At 49.7% G+C, this 18432-nt stretch overlaps 2 protein-coding genes across 2 annotated transcripts in view; both read left to right on the plus strand.

The window, feature by feature from the left end:
• LOC119410417 (ectonucleotide pyrophosphatase/phosphodiesterase family member 2) overlaps positions 1-539 on the plus strand; it is a 23805-nt gene extending 23266 nt beyond the window's left edge. Inside the window, exons 7-8 of the mRNA XM_037677329.1 lie at positions 295-396; positions 462-539. Of these exons, the coding sequence (XP_037533257.1) occupies positions 295-396; positions 462-539 (180 nt within the window). The remainder of the gene's footprint in view (positions 1-294; positions 397-461) is intronic.
• Positions 540-3612: 3073 nt separating this feature from the next.
• The window catches only part of LOC119410418 (ectonucleotide pyrophosphatase/phosphodiesterase family member 2), a 303683-nt gene continuing 288863 nt past the window's right edge, over positions 3613-18432 (plus strand). The window contains exons 1-2 of the mRNA XM_037677330.1: positions 3613-3823; positions 3937-4059. Coding sequence (XP_037533258.1) covers positions 3613-3823; positions 3937-4059 — 334 coding nt within the window. The remainder of the gene's footprint in view (positions 3824-3936; positions 4060-18432) is intronic.

Consider the following 18432-nt stretch of genomic DNA (forward strand, 5'->3'; position numbering starts at 1 on the left):
TCAGTGACCACACCGCTCCCAGCCATCGGTGCCCTCCTCTTGGAGCTGCCTGACATAATCCAGGAGGCGGCTGACACAAAGGGACTTTCCGTCCCTCTCCTCCCCCCACCTAGATTGGATGATCTAGCGGGAAGGTTTGGCTCCACCCCGGCTCGCCGCCCTAGAACCAAGCCTGGCAGAAGTACTTGGAGCAAAAGTATCCAGGTTGGACCAGCGTCCTGTTCTGTTCCTCCAGGGAGACACGACCAGACAGGGATGTCACTCTCCAGCCGAGCCCACCAGTGTGCGTTCCAGGTGGCCACAGCGAAAAACAATGTCGCTCTGCTGGCCTACAGCATCTCCAAGAGGCTGGAGGAAACAGACCTACCTGAGGAGACAAAGAGCTCGCTCTGCAAGGTATCTGACGTCATCCTCAACCTGTGCGCCTCCTCTGCTGTCTGCCTGTCTCGCATCGCCACCAGGATGACAATAATCCACTGGTTCACCTGGCTCCGACACTCCCCCTCCTTGCCGGAGAAACTGCAGAAAGACCGCTGTAGTGCCCCATCTCGACGGACGCGCTGTTCGGAACCTATTTCAAGGCTATGCTTGAAAAATCAAAGAAGTCGGAGGAGGTGTCGGAGACTGTGCGCCACCTGATGAAGCCGCACTCCTCCTCCTCCTGCCCCCCCCCCCCCCCCGCTGGACGGATCATCGTGGCCAGAGAGAGCAGCAGAGACGCTCCACAGTTGCAGCAGCATCCTCCCGCCCCGCTCCGCCGCCGGCCCCTCCCGCCAGAGAACATCCCTTCTCATCCCGGCAACCAGCGGCTCAGCGTTTCCCCAGAGACCGCCAATAGGCGCCGCCCTGGAACAACCAGCCGCAGGGCTCATGGGGGAGAAGATTTAAGAAATGATTCCTTGCGGAAGATGTGTGTGTGTGCAATGATGACATGAGTTTTAAAATAAAATGAAACATCATTCAGAGAATAAAGTGTCTGATTCCAGCCTGACTGTCAGTTCGAATGATCTCGCAGCGGCTCCTCTTCACACATCCTCCACACAAAACGAGCCAGTGACCTCAAAACAGGGTTTTAAAAGTCACCGCAGCTCGAGAAAATACACAAAATGCTCGCTTGACACAGCAGCTAAAAATGAATGTTTTCAGCAGACTGAGCCCAGAAGAAAACCTTGCTCTCAGCCCAGGTTGTGTTTTGCTTCGCCTGACCGCAGTGGGGACAAACGCGTTTCCTCATGGCAGCTGTAGCCTCCACCCAACGACGCCACATTGCTGAAGGCGCGCACACCTCCCCTCAGTGCACGTTAGCTCACATCAACCCTGATGCGAGCCCGCAGCCTGAGCGTGGCACAAAGGTGCTTCCAGGACCCTTTTGGCAAGGCCTCCCCTTGGGTCGCTCGGAGTACGTCTCAGCAGCACGTGACGGTGGTGGAGGCCTTGACTTGGCTGATGTCCATAAAAGACATGACGCAACACAAAAACGCGTGCCCGCTCCCAAAGCGTTACGCCGAGTGGCAGCGAGCGTTCTCCCTGAACAGATGGATGGACCGTCTTATCAGCAGGGGTTACACGTTGCAGTTCACAGCTCAACCCCCACCGTTCAGAGGGATTATAGAGACGGTTCTGTAATCTTCAGAACAGATCTCGTCCCTTCATGCAGGGACATGCAGGGTTCAGGGACTACTGGTAAAAAATGTAATTTCCAGGGTTCCCAACGGAGAGGAAAACACATGGTTTTACTCACGTTACGTCCTGGTTCCGAAACAGACCGGATCAATGAGACCCATCCTGGATTTATCTGTTTTCAACAAGTCGATCATGGAGAGACAGTTTCACATGTTGACAACCAGACAGCTGTTAAACAGCATTCACTAAAACGACTGGTTTACCTCTATCGATCTCAAAGACGCCTATTTTCACATTCCAATCATTCCAAAGCACAGAAAGCTTCTGCGCTTCTCCTTCCAAGGGACCCAGTACCAGTACAACAGGCTCCTGTTCGATTACTCCCTCGCACCACGTACTTTTTCAAAATGCGTGGAGACGGCTCTGCAGCCGCTACACAGAGCAGGGATGAGAATTCTGTTTTACCTGGATGATCTGCTGTTGCTGACCCGATCCAGGCAGGAAGCAGCGGCGCAAACCAAGGCGCTGACGTCACACCTGTTAAACCTGGGCTTCGCCATAAACTGGGAGAAGAGCTCGGTTCTCCCGGCCCAGAAGATCGTTTATCTGGGAGTGGAGCTAAACTTAGTCACTATGAGGGCCCGTTTATCACAGACGAGAGCCGAAACTCTTTTTTTCTTTTTTTTTTCTTTTTCCCCTTGTCCTATCTGGCATTGTGACACTTAGAATTATTGTCTGAGTTTCAAAGTGATGCCCAACAGATTTACTTTCACAAGCAGAGCATTATGGCTGGCCTCAATGCTCCTCTTGATATATAAATTAAATTTTATTAGAATTTGATTTGGGTTTGTTCCAGATGTAATGGACACGGGGATGAAAAACAAAGAAGATAACAAAGCAGAAAAGTGAGAGAAGGGTTAAAATGTAAAGAAGGAGATAGGAAGAGGAGAGAGAGGGATAAAGAGAACACAAATCAACATCATTGAAGTCTGCCTCTAGACCTGCGGAAAGGAAAAAAAAAAAAAACAGACAAAACTGAGAAACCACAACAACATATATAATTATACTTATAACATCATTAGAAAGTACTGTATACAGTACATCGTAATACAAGATATATTTAGTGGCCACCACAACCCAACTGAGTGTGTATCTGATAAACACCTGACTCTAAACACCTGTGTGAGCATGCTTATCACTATAAGGTTTCTCCATAAAAATTCAATAGTGGATGTGGGGACCCATAAACCCGTCCCCACAGGACACAAAGGTAACGCAGGGAAGACCGGAACCACAGACACACAGCGGCCCCCAAGCCCGGAACTCCGGGAGTCCCCCAACAGGGACACCCGCACCCCCCAGAGAGAGAAGCAAAGGGAAGCCCCAGGCGACCCCCAGCAACCACAATGCAGAAACCCCAGGAAGCTGTAGCGGCGAGCCCCGCCGGCAATCCGCCCCTCCAGAGTGGATCTGGCCATGGACACCAAGCCCCGAGTTCCAAGGTCATACCACCCCCCAACAGAGGCCCGACAGAGCCAGGGCACCCAGGCCCCCGCAGGCAGCCACCAGGGCGGGCCCGCACACACCCCACCACTCAGCCCCAGCTACTGAGAGCAACCAAAGCACCGGCGGCAGGGGAACTCACCACCGGAGGGGAGCATGACACACCAAATGGGGGGCAAAACTGATCCAAGAGAGGGTGCACCTGGTGATGAGCTGCTGAGGTCACGTGAGAGCTGTGCTGCGTAAGTAACATGGCAGGATACTGCTAAACAAAACGATTCAACTCAGGTAAAACAAACCAATATATTACAATCAAGCATAATAAATATTGTTAATGATAACCTCTGCATATTGTTTCAATAAACCAAACTGGACGAGGAAACATTGGACAGTCTGGAGAGTTACGTGGACAAGTGTTTTAACAACATCATGATGGGCAAACCACAAAAAAACACCGCATCCACGGCCACACCAACTCCTAAACGCATGCGTTCAGAGAGCTCAACTAGCACGTCCACCTCCCCAGAGAAAAGTTTCACTGATGTCCTGGGCTCTATAGACAAGAAGCTAACCAGCTTAGATGCCCGGCTGGCCCTGGTGGAGGTTCTGCATAAGGAGTTTCAAGCACTGAGGGAGTCTCTGGAGTTCAGCCAAGCTCAGGTGGCATCGCTCGCTGCAGAGAACCAAACTCTGAGGGGTAACGTCAAAAAACTCACCGAGAAGATGTCGCAGCTGACCGGAGAGAACAGGAAAATGAAGGAGTCCATCCTGGATATTCAAACTGCGTGCGAGACAATCTTGTCTTCTCAGGGATCCCAGAACGAGCAGAGGAGGACGCTGAAGTTACGATCCGTGAGTTTATCCAACATAAGCTGAAACTCCCAAGTGAGACGGTAAAAAAGATCACTTTCCATCGCGTTCACCGGCTCGGAGGTAAGAAGCTCGATAACAAGTGACCTCGACCAATTATCGCTAAATTTGAGCACTTTAAACAAAAAGAGCAGGTCAGAGGTCGGGGCAGAGAGCTGCATGGGACGGACTTCAGTGTGAACCATCAATTTCCAAAAGAGATCCTCGATCGGAGGTGGGTTTTGCTTCCAATCAGGAAGAAATACATGTCTGAGGGCGTCAGAGCTACGGTGGCTGTAGATAAACTTTATATTAATGGTCATCTGTTCAGGGAATGGGACATCATTCCGTGGCTTTATTAAAAGGAACAACGGGTTAGTTTGAAGCAGGGCTGTTCAACTGACGGCCCGCGGGCCAAATCAGGCCCACAGGTGAGCTAAGTTCAGTCCACCAATGGGTTCACTCTTAAAACAAAACTAGAGTTTTAACTATAAAACAATGTAACTTAATGATAAGAACTTGTGGATATCTGACCCCTGAGCGCTTGGCTTTCAGTAACTGTGGCCCCCTGGGCAGTTTAGTTGAATAGTCCTTGTTTAACGCTTGTAACACTGGAGGTAAATTAACTGGCATTTGTAAAATGTAAAGCACAGCTCGGTAAGGTGTCTACACTGGTGGTGAACAGTGTCAAAGCTATTCTTTTTTTGTTGCTGTTTGTTTGTTTGGTTATTTGGTTTTTGTTAGTTTTTTCCCTCTCTTTTCCTTTGTATTTTTTTAATTATTTTTACTATTTACTCGTTTACGTTTATCTGTTACCACATCACTTCATCAATCTTTTTCTCTTCTTTACCACCCAGCAAACATTTACACACAAGCACACCAAAACACACACACGCGCGCACACACATGCACACACATGCACACACACCAGAGAACTTTATATCTTTCAACTTCTCTCACACCCAGCTTCTACTCAATGTTCTTGTATCTTTCCACTTCAAACATCACTGTGTGTTTCTAAACATCTAAACAGGCAGTCTCAAGCAATAACTCTGATTTTAGTTGGATCTATTTGTCTCTATGGTGACATGCGCTGGTCAACTTTAGCTACTCACGCACAACTATGGGCACATTAAGGTTTGTGACTTGGAATGTCAATGGAACCAGTACTCAACAAAAAAGATTTGGAATTTTAAACCAGCTTAAAAGACTACAGGCAGATGTTGTCTTTTTACAAGAGACTCATAAATCTATTACAACTGCAGATGGTCTTAAATCACCTGACTTTTCTGATGTGTTTTGTGCCTACTATAACTCAAGACAAAGGGGAGTGGCAATATTAATACACAAAAATGCTAATTTTTCAGTACTAGACACAGTTACAGACCCAGAGAGTAGATATTTAATAATAAAACTTTGTATAAATAACTAGAAGCTGTGTATTGTCAGCATATATGCCCCAAATGTTGATGACACCTCTTTTTTTTATGATTTTTTTCTCAGCACTGTCTGATCACATGGATTGCTCACTTATACTTGGAGGTGACTTCAACTTTGGTTTAAATGCCGAATTAGACAGATGTAGTAGAGCAGGAACTCAGTGCAGTTGGCAGTCCATAAATATAGTTAAACAGTACATGAGTGATTACGGACTTTGCAATGCATGGCAATCTCTTCACCCGAACCGTAGGGAGTATACTTTCTTCTCACCTGTCCATCACTCTTACTCTCATCTGGATTATTTTTTAGTCAGCAGCTCGTTGTTGACAGACATCTCAGACACTGAGATGCACCCTATAGCTGTCGGTGATCATGCTCCTGTCTCTTTAACTCTAGCAAACAGAAAAGAAATCCCCAAAAGTATAAACTGGAGATTTAATATATCATTGCTTGAAGATTAAGATTTTATCAAATATTTTACAGACGAGTGGACTTCATATCTCGAGTATAATGACTTGCCTGGAACATCAGCATCTGTTCTCTGGGAGGCAGGGAAAGCAGTGATGAGAGGTAAAATAATTTCATTCTCATCACATAAGAAGAAAAAAATAAACATGTTCAGGAATTAGAAGAAACCATTAAATTGTTAGAAGCCTCCCAAGATGAAGACATGCTGGAGAAAATGCGTAAAGCTAAATTAGAATTAATTGAACTTATTAACAAAAAAACTCAATTCTTAATACAAAGACTCAGAAAAGAAAACTTTGAACAGAACAATAAATCGTTGGTTACATACTGTAACCCCAGATTCTATGAGTATAGGCGTAGCTCTTTAAGAGCTGACGCTGATGGGTTTTATCCTGTTATGCGAAGCATCACACTGAAAAGTTTAGTCCACGCCCACCTGCTGTGTGGGCCCCCACCCGGTCCGTACAAGTTATGTTAAGAGCGGGTAATCGGCTCCCAAATAGCTTTTTTCTTCAGCCATTTAGGAGTCAGTGAGGCCCTACGCTTAAAGGGCTATTTCGTATAGGCTTCGCCCATTAAGAGCTGTCGCTGATGGGTTAAGGGCGAAGCGGATGTTGTCCTCGCCTCACTGGGTCCATTCGAACACCGTATGAGACAGAAGCTTGCCCACAAAACGTCTTGTCACTCAACTCCCCATGTACGTAATTACGCATTGCGTAATTATGTGTGCCATGCACAGAGGTATGTTGTATAACCGCGTTCTGAAAAAAATGAATGCCCCAGAAACATTCAACGGGGAGGGAAGATGTTGAAAAAGGGGTGGCCATGAACCAACTGATTCATGGCTGAACAGTATGAACAGATTAATAATAACAAGTGAACTGATTATAATCAAATGAACTGATTGGTAACAATAGTCATGAACTGATTAGTGACAATAGAACCAAATAACAGACACAACTTGTGACTGATAACAACATCTCACACTGTAAAGCATGCAGTCAAATGTGAGTTTAAACAGGGTTCCATGAAAACAATAACATTCGTTCTGTTAAAGCATTAAGGACAGAATGTGTCATGGAACGAACTGTCACATCACGTAAATAGACGTGAATAAATGAGCAGGGTGTTGACCACGTGGCCACAGTGCAAATGTCCTACATTGTCACACCATTATGCAAAGCAGTCGAAGATGCAATACCCCTGGTCGATAGTGCTCTGAGGTTGACAGGAGGCTCTAAATCTGATGCTCTGTAGGCTTCAGAAATGGCCTCACACAGCCAGTGTGACAAGCGCTGGCTGGATAACGGGTGATCTGCAGATGTATCTCTATAATGCACAAACAAATGTTGAGTTTGACGCATTGTAGCTGTGCGCGCTATGTAACACGTCAATGCCCGCACAGGACAGAGAAGACGGAAAGACGCTTCTTCTTCTGATCTGTAGGGGGGAGGGAAAAACCCCTCCAACAATATCGCTCTTGATTTAAAAGAGTTTGTGATGTTTTTAGGCATAAAAGCTGGGTTTGGTCTTAAATCAGCTGAGCTGCCGTCAGCCTGAATTCTGAGACATGACGGAGCGACAGAGAGGGCAGATAAATCACTCACCCTCTTAGCGGATGTTAAAGCCAGCAGCAGGGCTGTTTTAAGAGACAAGAATTTAAATGGAACCTGATCCAGAGGCTCAAATGGAGCTTTGATCAGAGCCTGCAGGACCAACGTTAAATCCCACTGTGGAACAAGTGGGCGTGAAACAGGCCTGTGTCTCTGTACACCTTTTAGAAAACGCTTCATCAGCAGATGATTAAAAATTGTTCTGTCTTCGAACCCTTCGTGGCAGGAAGAGATGGCTACAGCGTACGTTTCAATCGTGCTGAACGCCAAGTTCCTGTCCTTCAGCTGTTGCAGAAAAGACAGCACGTTGCCTAATGGACATGAGGTGGCCTCTACACCCTTCTCTGTACACCAGCGCTGAAAAGCTGTCCACTTTGATGTGTACAGTGCTGTGGTAGATGCAGCATGTGAATCCTGGATTGTGCGCACTACATCCTGTGAGAGACCCCATCCTCTCTAAGCGGATCCGCTCAGCGGCCAGACCTACAGTTGCTGGCCTTTTTCTGGGTAACTCCTGATCGCTCCTCCTGCCTGGAGGAGAGCGTCCTCCCTCCACGGCAGTTTCCACGGGCGCCCCGACAGCAAGCTTTGCAGGACTGGGAACCATGGTGCATTCACGTGCTCGGGGGCCACCAGGAGAGCTGTCAATCCCTCCTCCTGAACTTGTTTCAGGAACTGTAAAATCAGAGGAGGTGGAGGAAACGCGTACAGAAGCGTTTTGGGCCATGGGCTGTGGGCAAACACATCCACCCCCAGTGGTGGTTCGTCTCGCGGGCTCAGAGAAAACCATAGTTGACACTGAACGTTTTCTCGTCTCGCAAATAGGTCCACAGCTGCTTTGCCCAATTTCTGCGACGTCTGAGCCATCAGATCTGAATGGAGAGTCCAGTCCCCGTGACGTGGACCGCACCTGGACATCACATCTGCCCCTTTGTTCAGAACACCTGGTATGTAAACTGCTCTGATGGAGAGCAGATTTTGGTGTGCCCAACACAGTAGTTTTCATGCAATGTGTAACATCTGGGCTGAGCGCACACTCCCCTGCCGGTTTATGTACGCAGCAGTCACCTTGTTGTCTGTGTGAATCAAAACGTGTTGATTCTGTAGCACAGGAGCAAAGTGTTGAATCACGTTCAGCACCCTGCGACACTCCAAAACATTTATGTGGGCTGATGTGTGATGGGGCCACAGTGCCCCTACAGCCTGAGATAGGCATGGCCCCCCCAGCCTGACAGCGATTCGTCTGTGAAGACTGACACGTGTGACGTGGGTCTGCTGACGGGAACTCCCTCCGACAGAACCAGGGTGTTTTTCCAGTGTCAGAGGTCTGCTCTCACGGAGGGAGGAACAGTGATCATCCGTCTCTTTTGTCTTACTGGATCCACACGCAGACGCGCAAACCACCTCTGGAGGCATCTCATGTGTAGTAAACCCAGTGGGACCACTGTGTGAACTGATGACATTGTTCCTAACAGCTTCATGACGGAAACAGCTGTTATCACTCTGCCAGGTCTTACGTGGCGGAGCTGGTCTGTTAGAGTGTCAATTCTTGTTTGTGATAAACGAGCCCTCATGGTGGTCGAGTTTAGCCCCATTCCCAGATAAACAATTGTCTGTGCCGGGAAAATCGAGCTTTTCTTCCAATTTATGGCGAAGCCCAGATTTAACAGGTGTGATGTCAGCACCTGGGCCTGTCCCACTGCTTCCTGCCTGGAGTGTGACAGCAGCAACAGATCGTCCAGGTAAAACAAAACTCTCATCCCTGCTCTGTGTAATGGTCGTAGGGCCGTCTCTACACACTTTGAGAATGTACGAGGCGTGAGGGAATACCCGAACGGCAGCCTGTTGTACTGATACTTCATCCCTTGAAAGGAGAAACGCAGAAATTTTCTGTGTTTTGGGATGATCGGTATGTGAAAATAGGCATCTTTCAGGTCGACGGAAACAAACCAATCATTTCTCTGGATGTTGTCTAACAACTGTCTGGTTGTCAACATGTGAAACAGTCTGTCCATGATCGCCTTGTTGAAAACTGACAGGTCCAAAATCGGTCTTGTTCCTCCGGTCCGTTTAGGAACCAGGAAGTAACGTGAGTAAAACCCCTTTTTCCTCTCCGTAGGGAACCCTGGAGATCACTTCTTTTACCAGAAGTTCTTGGACTTCTGCATTTAGAAATGAGATTTGATCTGGTGATGACAGGACCGTCTCTAAAATTCCTCCGAACAGAGGGGGTTGGGTTGCAAATAGTGTAACCCTTGCTTAACAACCTGGTCATCCATCTGTCTGGCGAGCATGTTTTTAGCCACTCCGCGTAACGTTCGTGGAGTGGACGCGCGTTTAAATAATGCATCATGTTTTGTACGGATGTCATCCAGTCCACCGCCTCGACCGCTGTCATGTTTCGCGGGAATGTTTTCCGCGTGACCCAAGGCAAGGCTTCCTTGAAAGGGCTCTGAACTCGCCTGTGTGCTGCGTTCGGACCGCGGACGAACCTTCATGTCTAGGTGGGCCGGTGTGTGTTGAGGCGAAGCGTGTGACAGCTGATGACGCCGTGGCGCAGCGCGTTTGATGCCACTGCGGTGAAACGCGTGTTGCTCCTGCCACGAGCGGTGTCCTGTGCTGGGTTCGCTTTGAGATCTCGCATCTATGCTGCCATGAGCGGGTGAGCGCTGAGAAGTGGTGAGCATGACTTCATCTACGCCGTGCCGTTTGAGTGAAGGCTGCGAACCCCGCGGGAGCACACGTTTTCTCTGGTGGGACGCGCGCCGCTCTCACTGGAGGCGAGACTCGTCACTGGGTTCGCTCAGTTGTCTCACGCTTATGCTGCCATGAGCGGCCGAGCGCTTAGACGCGGTGGGTGAAATCTGCCCGCGCCGTGGCGGCACGTGTTTGCTTCGGTGAGGCGTGTGTCGCTCTTGCTGAGAACGAGGTCCTTCACTGGACCCGACCTGCGGTCCGACATTTATGCCGATGTGAGCCGGTGAACGCCGGGGAGCTGTGTGTGCACCATCATCAATGCAACGCCGTTTGGGTGAAGGCTGTATGCGTCGCGCGAGTGTGCGTTTGACACCGGAAAGTCCCTTCATGTCAGCAGCTTCCCAGATAATGTCGGGCAACTACGATAGGAGTGCACCGACGGCAAGGAGCGATGTGGCAGTTGAGGCGGGAAAGCCCAGAGGGGTCGAACATCCACTCGGCCCCCCTTGTTCCAACACTGCACTCTCCGGGAGGGAGCGAGCATCGGGACTGCTGCTGACGTCGCCAGTCCCAGAGGAACCATCCGATTCGCTCCGAGAGCTACCGTTGAAGAAGTCGATCGCGTCATCCAGCGAACAGTCTCCCGCCACGGACAGGCAGTTCTCGACGTTAGCCTTAAACAAGGCTACTCTCCTCTGCCTTTCCTCCGGTGGAATATCGTTACAGTGGTGGCAGGAGGAAACGTATGTGTAGAAACGTTTCGTCTCTCATCCGAGAGACTTCCTCAGTCTGAGGAGCTGTATTCAGCTCAGTCTCTTAAATGGCACTGTCTCAACTGTCCCCCTCTTACAATGCTGTGATTGCTAGTATCACTCAGCCCTCTGTGAACAGTAAACAGCCATCAGTGTGCTAATGATCTATTGTTAGGCTGATGGTCCTTCTTGAGCATGTGATCAGCTGGTTTTGGTTGTCAGCAGCAAAACTGGTTGATCCACTCTGAGACGGTGCTATTTAAGAGACTGAGCTGAATACAGCTCCTCAGACTGAGGAAGTATCTCGGATGAAAGACGAAACGTTTCTACATTTTTTTTTTATATGCTTTTTTTTTTTTTTTTTTAATGTCCAGAGGACCAGATTTAACTTTTTTATATTTTTCTACCTGGATTATTGAGCATGCATCAGGAAACTTTTCATGGTGTATAAGACTTGACTGGGCGTGTTAGGTGTGTGCCCTCCCTTGCATGGGGTGCTCTCATTGTGGGTGTTACTGTGGTAGACTGGTCGGTCCTTTTGTGGGGGTGCGCTCTCGGTCGTCGTGGTGCGCTGTCTGCGGCTGTTCAGGCACTCCTGGCTGATTGTCGCTGCTGGAGTTTGGTGGCTTCTTTGGTTGGGGGGCTGGGTGTTTTGCTGGGGATCGGGTTAGGGGTCTGGACGATCTCGTGGGGGTTGGGTCGCTGGCCCGGGTTCTGGTCGGTCCTCAGGGTTATGTGCCGGTCCTTGGCCTGGGTCCCTGGTGGTACGGCTGCCTCCTGCTCCTGGATAGATGCACTGGAGCCTCCCTCCCCTGGTGGATCTCAGAGAATGGGGGTGCCTATTGGGGTCAGTGGGGGAGCTGGCCCCCTGGGAGGGCATTGCCACCTCAGTTGTTCCTCCCCATCCCGACGTCTTCCTCCACCCACTCCATCACACCACCACTCAAGCAGGGCCTTGGGGTTCAGGTGCACTACTGAGCTGCGGGGAGGATCCTCCATCTCTGTCGTTCGTGAAGACCTGGGCCCCAATTTTATCAAACAACCTAGACACTTGCATATAACATTCGCACGACACATGCATATATAGGGTCTGGAGTGGGCGCATGGTGGCATATAGGGGGTGGGATGTGTAATCATTCTCACCTCTGGGACCTGTGCCCACTCTCATATGTAGCATGTAGACATTTAGGGTTCTGGGCAAGGGTTGGGGAGGTGAACGTGCACTGCCTGTTCTCTGTGGAGGGGGTGGGTCTGTGCCAGTCACCGCCTCATCCCCTCCATTTTAAATGCACTATATAACAACATGCATCAACATCTTATTTGAGTGGGAAGAGGGAGGAGTTGGGTCTTCTAGTTTTCCTTAAACCCTCCTTCTCCATCTGACATTTGGGGTCGGGGGGGGGGGGGGGGTGGGGGGCCCGGGGTGGGGGTGTGGGGTGGGGGGGGGTATTGGGCCTTGGGGGGCGATTGGGAGTGGGGCTGGTGCTCCGGTTCTCCCTGGATTGTTTGTATCTTTTGATTGTGGTTCCTGGTTGTGATGGCCAGCCCTTTGGCTGGGGTGGCTGCCGGATTCTGGCGGTGGGTCGGCTGTGGTTGTGTATGTGTGGTCGTTGGTAGTGCGTGGCGGCGGTCGGGAGCATGGCTTCACTTCGACGGGGTGCTGGCTGGTCGGCCTGATGTGACATTTGCGGTGGGGGGTGCTGTGTGTGTGGGGGGGGCGTGCATGGGTGGCGTGCCGGGGTCTCTCCGGGCCTGTGATGTGGGGCTGTAGGGATGCATTTGTGTGCTGGGCTAGCCTTCCTCAGCTGCTGCTCCCTGCTGTTCTGGCCCCCGGCCTGGGGCCGGCTTGCGGTCGCTGTCGGGCGGGTGGGGCGCATGTCTCTGTGTGCCTGTTTGTGTCTCAGGTTGAGAGCCGAAACTCTAAAAGACCAGCTCCACCACGTAAAGCCCGGCAGAGTAGTGACAGCTGTCTCTATCATGAAACTGTTAGGAACGATATCGTCAGCTCACGCGGTAGTTCCGTAAGGCTTACTTCACATGAGATGCCTCCAGAGGTGGTTCGTTCGTCTGCGCATAGATCCGGTAAGGCAGAAGAGACGGATGATTTCTGTGCCCCCCTCTGTAGGAACCGACCTGAAACATCGGGGAAATCCTCTCACTCTGTCGGCGGGAGTTCCTATCAGCAGACCTACATCACTTGTCTCAGTTTTTACAGGTTACCCTGTCAGGTTGGGGAGAAACGTGCCTGTCTCAGGCAGTGGGAGCGCTGTGGCCGCCTCACACATCAGCTCATATAAATGTTTTGGAATGTCTCACAGTATTGAATGTGATCCAACATTTTGCTCCTGTGTTACATAATCAGCATCTTCTGATTCACACAGACAACAAAGTGACTGTGGCTTACATAAACCGGCAGGGGGGCGTGCGCTCAGCCCAAAGTTACACATTGCGAGGCAGCTGCTATGTTGGGCACACAAAAACCTGCTCTTTATCAGAACAGTGTACATATCGGCGTCCTGAACAAAGGAGCGGACATAATGTCCAGGAGCGGTCCACGCCACGGGGACTGGAGTTTCCATCCCGAGCTGATTTCTCGGATTTGGGAGAAATTTGGTAGAGCAGAAGTGGACCTATTTGCCACACGGGAGAATGCCCAGTGTCAACTATGGTTCTCACTGAGCCCACGGGACGATCCACCATTAGGAGTGGATGCGTTTGCCCACAGTCCGTGGCCCAAAATGCTCCTTTACGCATTTCCTTCAGTCCCTCTAATATCACGGTTTCAGAACCAAGTTCGGGAGGAAGAACTATCAGCCATTCTGATAGCCCCCAAGCGCATGAGCACCCCGTTGTTTGCAATCCTGCAACGTCTGTTATCGGGTCGTCAGTGGAAACTGCCATGGAGGGACAATGCTCTCCTCCAGGTGGGAGGAGCGATCAGGAGTCACCCAGAAATGGGCCAACACCTTTGGGTCTGGCCGCTGAGCGGATCCGCTTAGAGAAGATGGGTCTCTTTCAAGAAGTAGTGCGCACAATGCAAGATTCTTGTGCTATCTCCACCACAGAGCTGTACACATCAAAGTGGACAGCTTGTCAATGCTGGTGTACGGAGAAAGGTGTAGAGGCCATCTCATGTCCACTAGGTTGCGTGCTGTCCTTTCTGCAGCAGCTGATGGACAGAAATCTGGCATTCAGCACAATTAAAACATATGTTGCAACCATCTCTTCCTGTCACGAAGGCTTTGGTGACAGAACAGTTTTCAATCACCTGCTGATGAAGCATTTTCTAAAAGGTGTTGGAGGCACAGACCGGTGTCACGTCCACTAGCTCCACATTGGGACTTAACGATTGTTCTGCAAGCCCTGATCAAAGCTCCTTTCGAGCTGTTAGATCAGGTTTTGATTAAATTCATCCATCCATCCATTCCATCCATTTTCTTCCGCTTATCCGGGGTCGGGTCACGGGGGTAGCAGCCTAAGTAGGGAGGCCCAGACTTCCCTCTCCCCAGCCACTTGGGCCAGCTCTTCCGGGGGAATCCCGAGGCGTTCCCAGGCCAGCCGAGAAACATAGTCCCTCCAGCGTGTCCTGGGACTAACTCTGGGCCTCCTTCCGGTGGGACGTGTCCGGAACACCTCACCAGGGAGGCGTCCAGAAGGCATCCTAAACAGATGCCCAAGCCACCTCAACTGGCTCCTCTCAACGTGGAGAAGCAGCGGCTCTACTCTGAGTCCCTCCCGGATGATCAAGCTTCTCACCCTGTCTCTAAGGGAGAGGCCAGACACCCTGCGGAGAAAACTCATTTCGGCCATTTGTATCCGAGATCTCATTCTTTCGGTCACAACCCAAAGCTCGTGACCATAGATGAGGGTAGGAACGTAGATCGATCGGTAAATTGAGAGCTTCACCTTTTGACTCAGCTCTCTCTTCACCACGACAGACCTGTACAGCGCCCGCTTCACTGCAGATGCTGCACCTATCCGCCTATCGATCTCACGCTCCATTTTTCCCTCATTTGTGAACAAGACCCCAAGATACTTGAACTCCTCCACTTGGGGTAGGACCTCCTCCCTGACCCGGAGAGGGCACTCTACCCTTTTCCGGCTCAAGACCATGGCCTCGGATTTGGAGGAACTGATCTTCATCCCGACCGCGTCGCATTCCGCTGCGAACCGCTCCAGCGAAAGCTGTAGATCACGATCTGATGAAGCCAATAAGACCACATCATCTGCAAAAAGCAGAGACACAATCCTAAGGCCACCAAAATGGATCCCCTCAACACCTTGGCTGCGCCTAGAAATTCTGTCCATAAAAGTTATGAACAGAATCGGTGACAAAGGGCAACCTTGGCAGAGTCCAACTCTCACCGGGAACAAGCCCGACTTACTGCCGGCGATGCGGACCAGGCTCTGACACCGGTCATACAGGGACCTAACAGCCCATATCAAAGGGCCCGGTACCCCATACTCCCAGAGTACCCCCCACAGGGCCCCCCGAGGGACGCGGTCGAATGCCTTCTCCTAGTCCACAAAGCACATGTAGACTGTTTGGGCAAACTCCCACGCACCCTCCAGGACCCTGCTGAGAGTGTAGAGCTGGTCCAGTGTTCCACGGCCAGGACGAAAAACGCACTGCTCCTCCTGAATCCGAGGTTCGACTATCCGACAGACCCTCCTCTCCAGAACCCCCGAATAGACCTTACTAGGGAGGCTTAAGAGCGTGATTCCCCTGTAGTTGGAACACACTCTACGGTCCCCCTTTTTGAATAGGGGGACCACCACCCCGGTCTGCCAATCCAGGGGAACTTCCCCCGATGTCCACGCACTATTGCAGAGTCGCGTAAGCCAACACAACCCTACAACATCCAGAGCCTTAAGGAACTCCGGGCGAATCTCATCTACCCCTGGGGCCATGCCACCGAGGAGCTTTTTAACCACCTCGGTGACCTCAGCACCAGAGATTGGAGGGCCCGACCCAGAGTCCCCAGGCTCCGCTTCCTCAGTGGAAGACATACCGGTGGGATTGAGGAGGTCTTCAAAGTATTCCGCCCACCGACCCACAACATCCCGAGTTGAGGTCAGCAGCACACCACCCCCACTATAAACAGTGTTGGTGGCGTACCGCTGTCCCCCCCTGAGACGCCGGATGGTGGACCAGAATCGTCTCGAAGCTGTGCAGAAGTCGTTCTCCATGGCCTCTCCGAACTCCTCCCATGCCCGAGTTTTTGCCTCAGCAACCACCCTAGCCGCATGTCGCTTGGACTGCCGGTACCCTTCAGCTGCTTCTGGGGTCCCACAGGCCAAAAAGGCCCGATAGGACTCTTTCTTCAGTCTGATAGCATCCCTCACCGACGATGTCCACCATCGGGTTCGAGGGTTGCCGCCGCAACAGGCACCGACAACCTTGTGGCCGCAGCTCTGGTAAGCCGCCTCGACAATAGAGGCACGAAACATGGTCCACTCAGACTCAATGTCCCCCACCTCCCTCGGAACATGTTCAAAGTTCATATACACATTGAGTTCATATGGTGTCTGAACGGACCCAGTGAGGCATAGACTACATCCTGCTTCGCCTTTTAACCCACTAGCGAATGGCATTAAAGGGCAAAGCCTATACGAAATAGAACGTTGGTTACGTACTGTAACCCCAGATTCTATGAGTAAAGGCATAGCCCTTTCAGCTCTGGGCCTCACTGGCTCATAAATGGCTGAAGAAAAAGCTATTTGGGAGCCGATTACCCGCTCTCAAGGTAATTTATACAGACCGGGTGGGGCCCACACGACAGGTGGGCGTGGACTAAAGTTTTCAGTGCTATGCTTTGCGTGACGGGATAAAACCCACTAGCGAATGCCCTTAAAGGGCTACGCCTATACTCATAGAATCTGGGGTTACAGTACGTAACCAACGTTTTCAGTACAGGGTGAGAATTTATTTAGAAGTTGTGTATATATATATATATATATATATATATATATATATATATATATATATATGTATATATATATATACATACATATACACTCATACATATACATACACATACACACATACGTATACACATATGCACACATACATATACACATATACACACATACATATACACACATACACATACATATACACATATACACATACATACATATACACACATACATATACATATATACACATACATATACATTTACACACATACACATACATATACACACACACATACATACATATACACACACATACATATACACATACACACATACATATACATATACACACATATACCATACCATACCATACCATACCACTTTATTTATAAATCACTTAAAACAGCAATAAGGCCAACCAAAGTGCTGTACAGACAGAACAACAGACAACACACGAAGCAAAATACAAAATGAGGTAAATCAGAATATCGACATAAAAACGATGCAGATAATGATGACAAACCAGTGTGGAGCATACAGGATCAAAACACAGATCATCTTGTGTTGAAAGCTATTGAACAGTAGTGAGTTTTTAAACGGGACTTGAAAACCGAGAGGGACGGGGCCTGTCTGGCAAGCAGAGGTAACTCGTTCCAGAGTCTTGGTCCTGCTACAGAGAAGGCCCTGTCACCTCTGCGCTTAAGACGAGTTCCTGGAACTGTGAGGAGCAACTGGTCCGCTGACCTCAGGGAGCGTGGTGGGACATACGGTTGTAGCAAATCAGAGAGATTGGGGGGGGGGGGGGACTGTTCAGTCATTTGTAGACATACATGAGTATTTTGAACTGGATTCGAAAGTGAACCGGTAACCAGTGCAGTGAGGCCAAAACTGGTGTAATGTGCTCTCTTTTGCCTGTACTGGTTAAAAATCGGGCTGCTGCATTCTGGACCAGTTGTAGTTGTGCAATGGAGGTCTGACTGATACCAAACAGGAGCGAATTGCAGTAATCAAGCCTAGATGTAATGAATGCATGTATTACTGTCTCCAGGTTCTTTTTGGACAATATCGGCTTCAGTTTAGACAGCCACTTCAGTTGGAAGAAGCATGATTTAACAATCATGTTAACATGATTGTTAAGTTTCAGGGAAGGGTCCATTATCACGCCCAGATTAGTGACTCTTTGTTTTTCTGACAGGGTTAGAGCGGAAAGGTCGTTGCAGTAGTTTGTGATCGTGTCGTTGGGAGGGAACAACATGACTTCAGACTTCTTTTCATTGAAACTTAAGAAATTTAAAGCCATCCAGTCCCTGATGTCAGCCAGGCAGTTGAGCAGCGGTTCAATAGAGCATGTACCATTGTGTCTTAGGGGGAAGTAAATTTGACAGTCATCGGCATAGAAGTGGAAGGGCATGTTGTGTTTTTGGAAAATAGCACCAAGCGGCAGCAGGCATAAAGAGAATAAGAGGGGACCCAGTATGGACCCCTGCGGAACCCCCCATTTAAGCTCTGCCTCTGCGGAAATAAATCCTTGATGGAGACACAAAAGGATCTGTCAGTGAGGTAAGATC

Source organism: Nematolebias whitei, chromosome 5 (assembly GCF_014905685.2).
Source record: "Nematolebias whitei isolate Nwh7 chromosome 5, NemWhi1, whole genome shotgun sequence".
Classification (NCBI taxonomy): domain Eukaryota; kingdom Metazoa; phylum Chordata; class Actinopteri; order Cyprinodontiformes; family Rivulidae; genus Nematolebias; species Nematolebias whitei.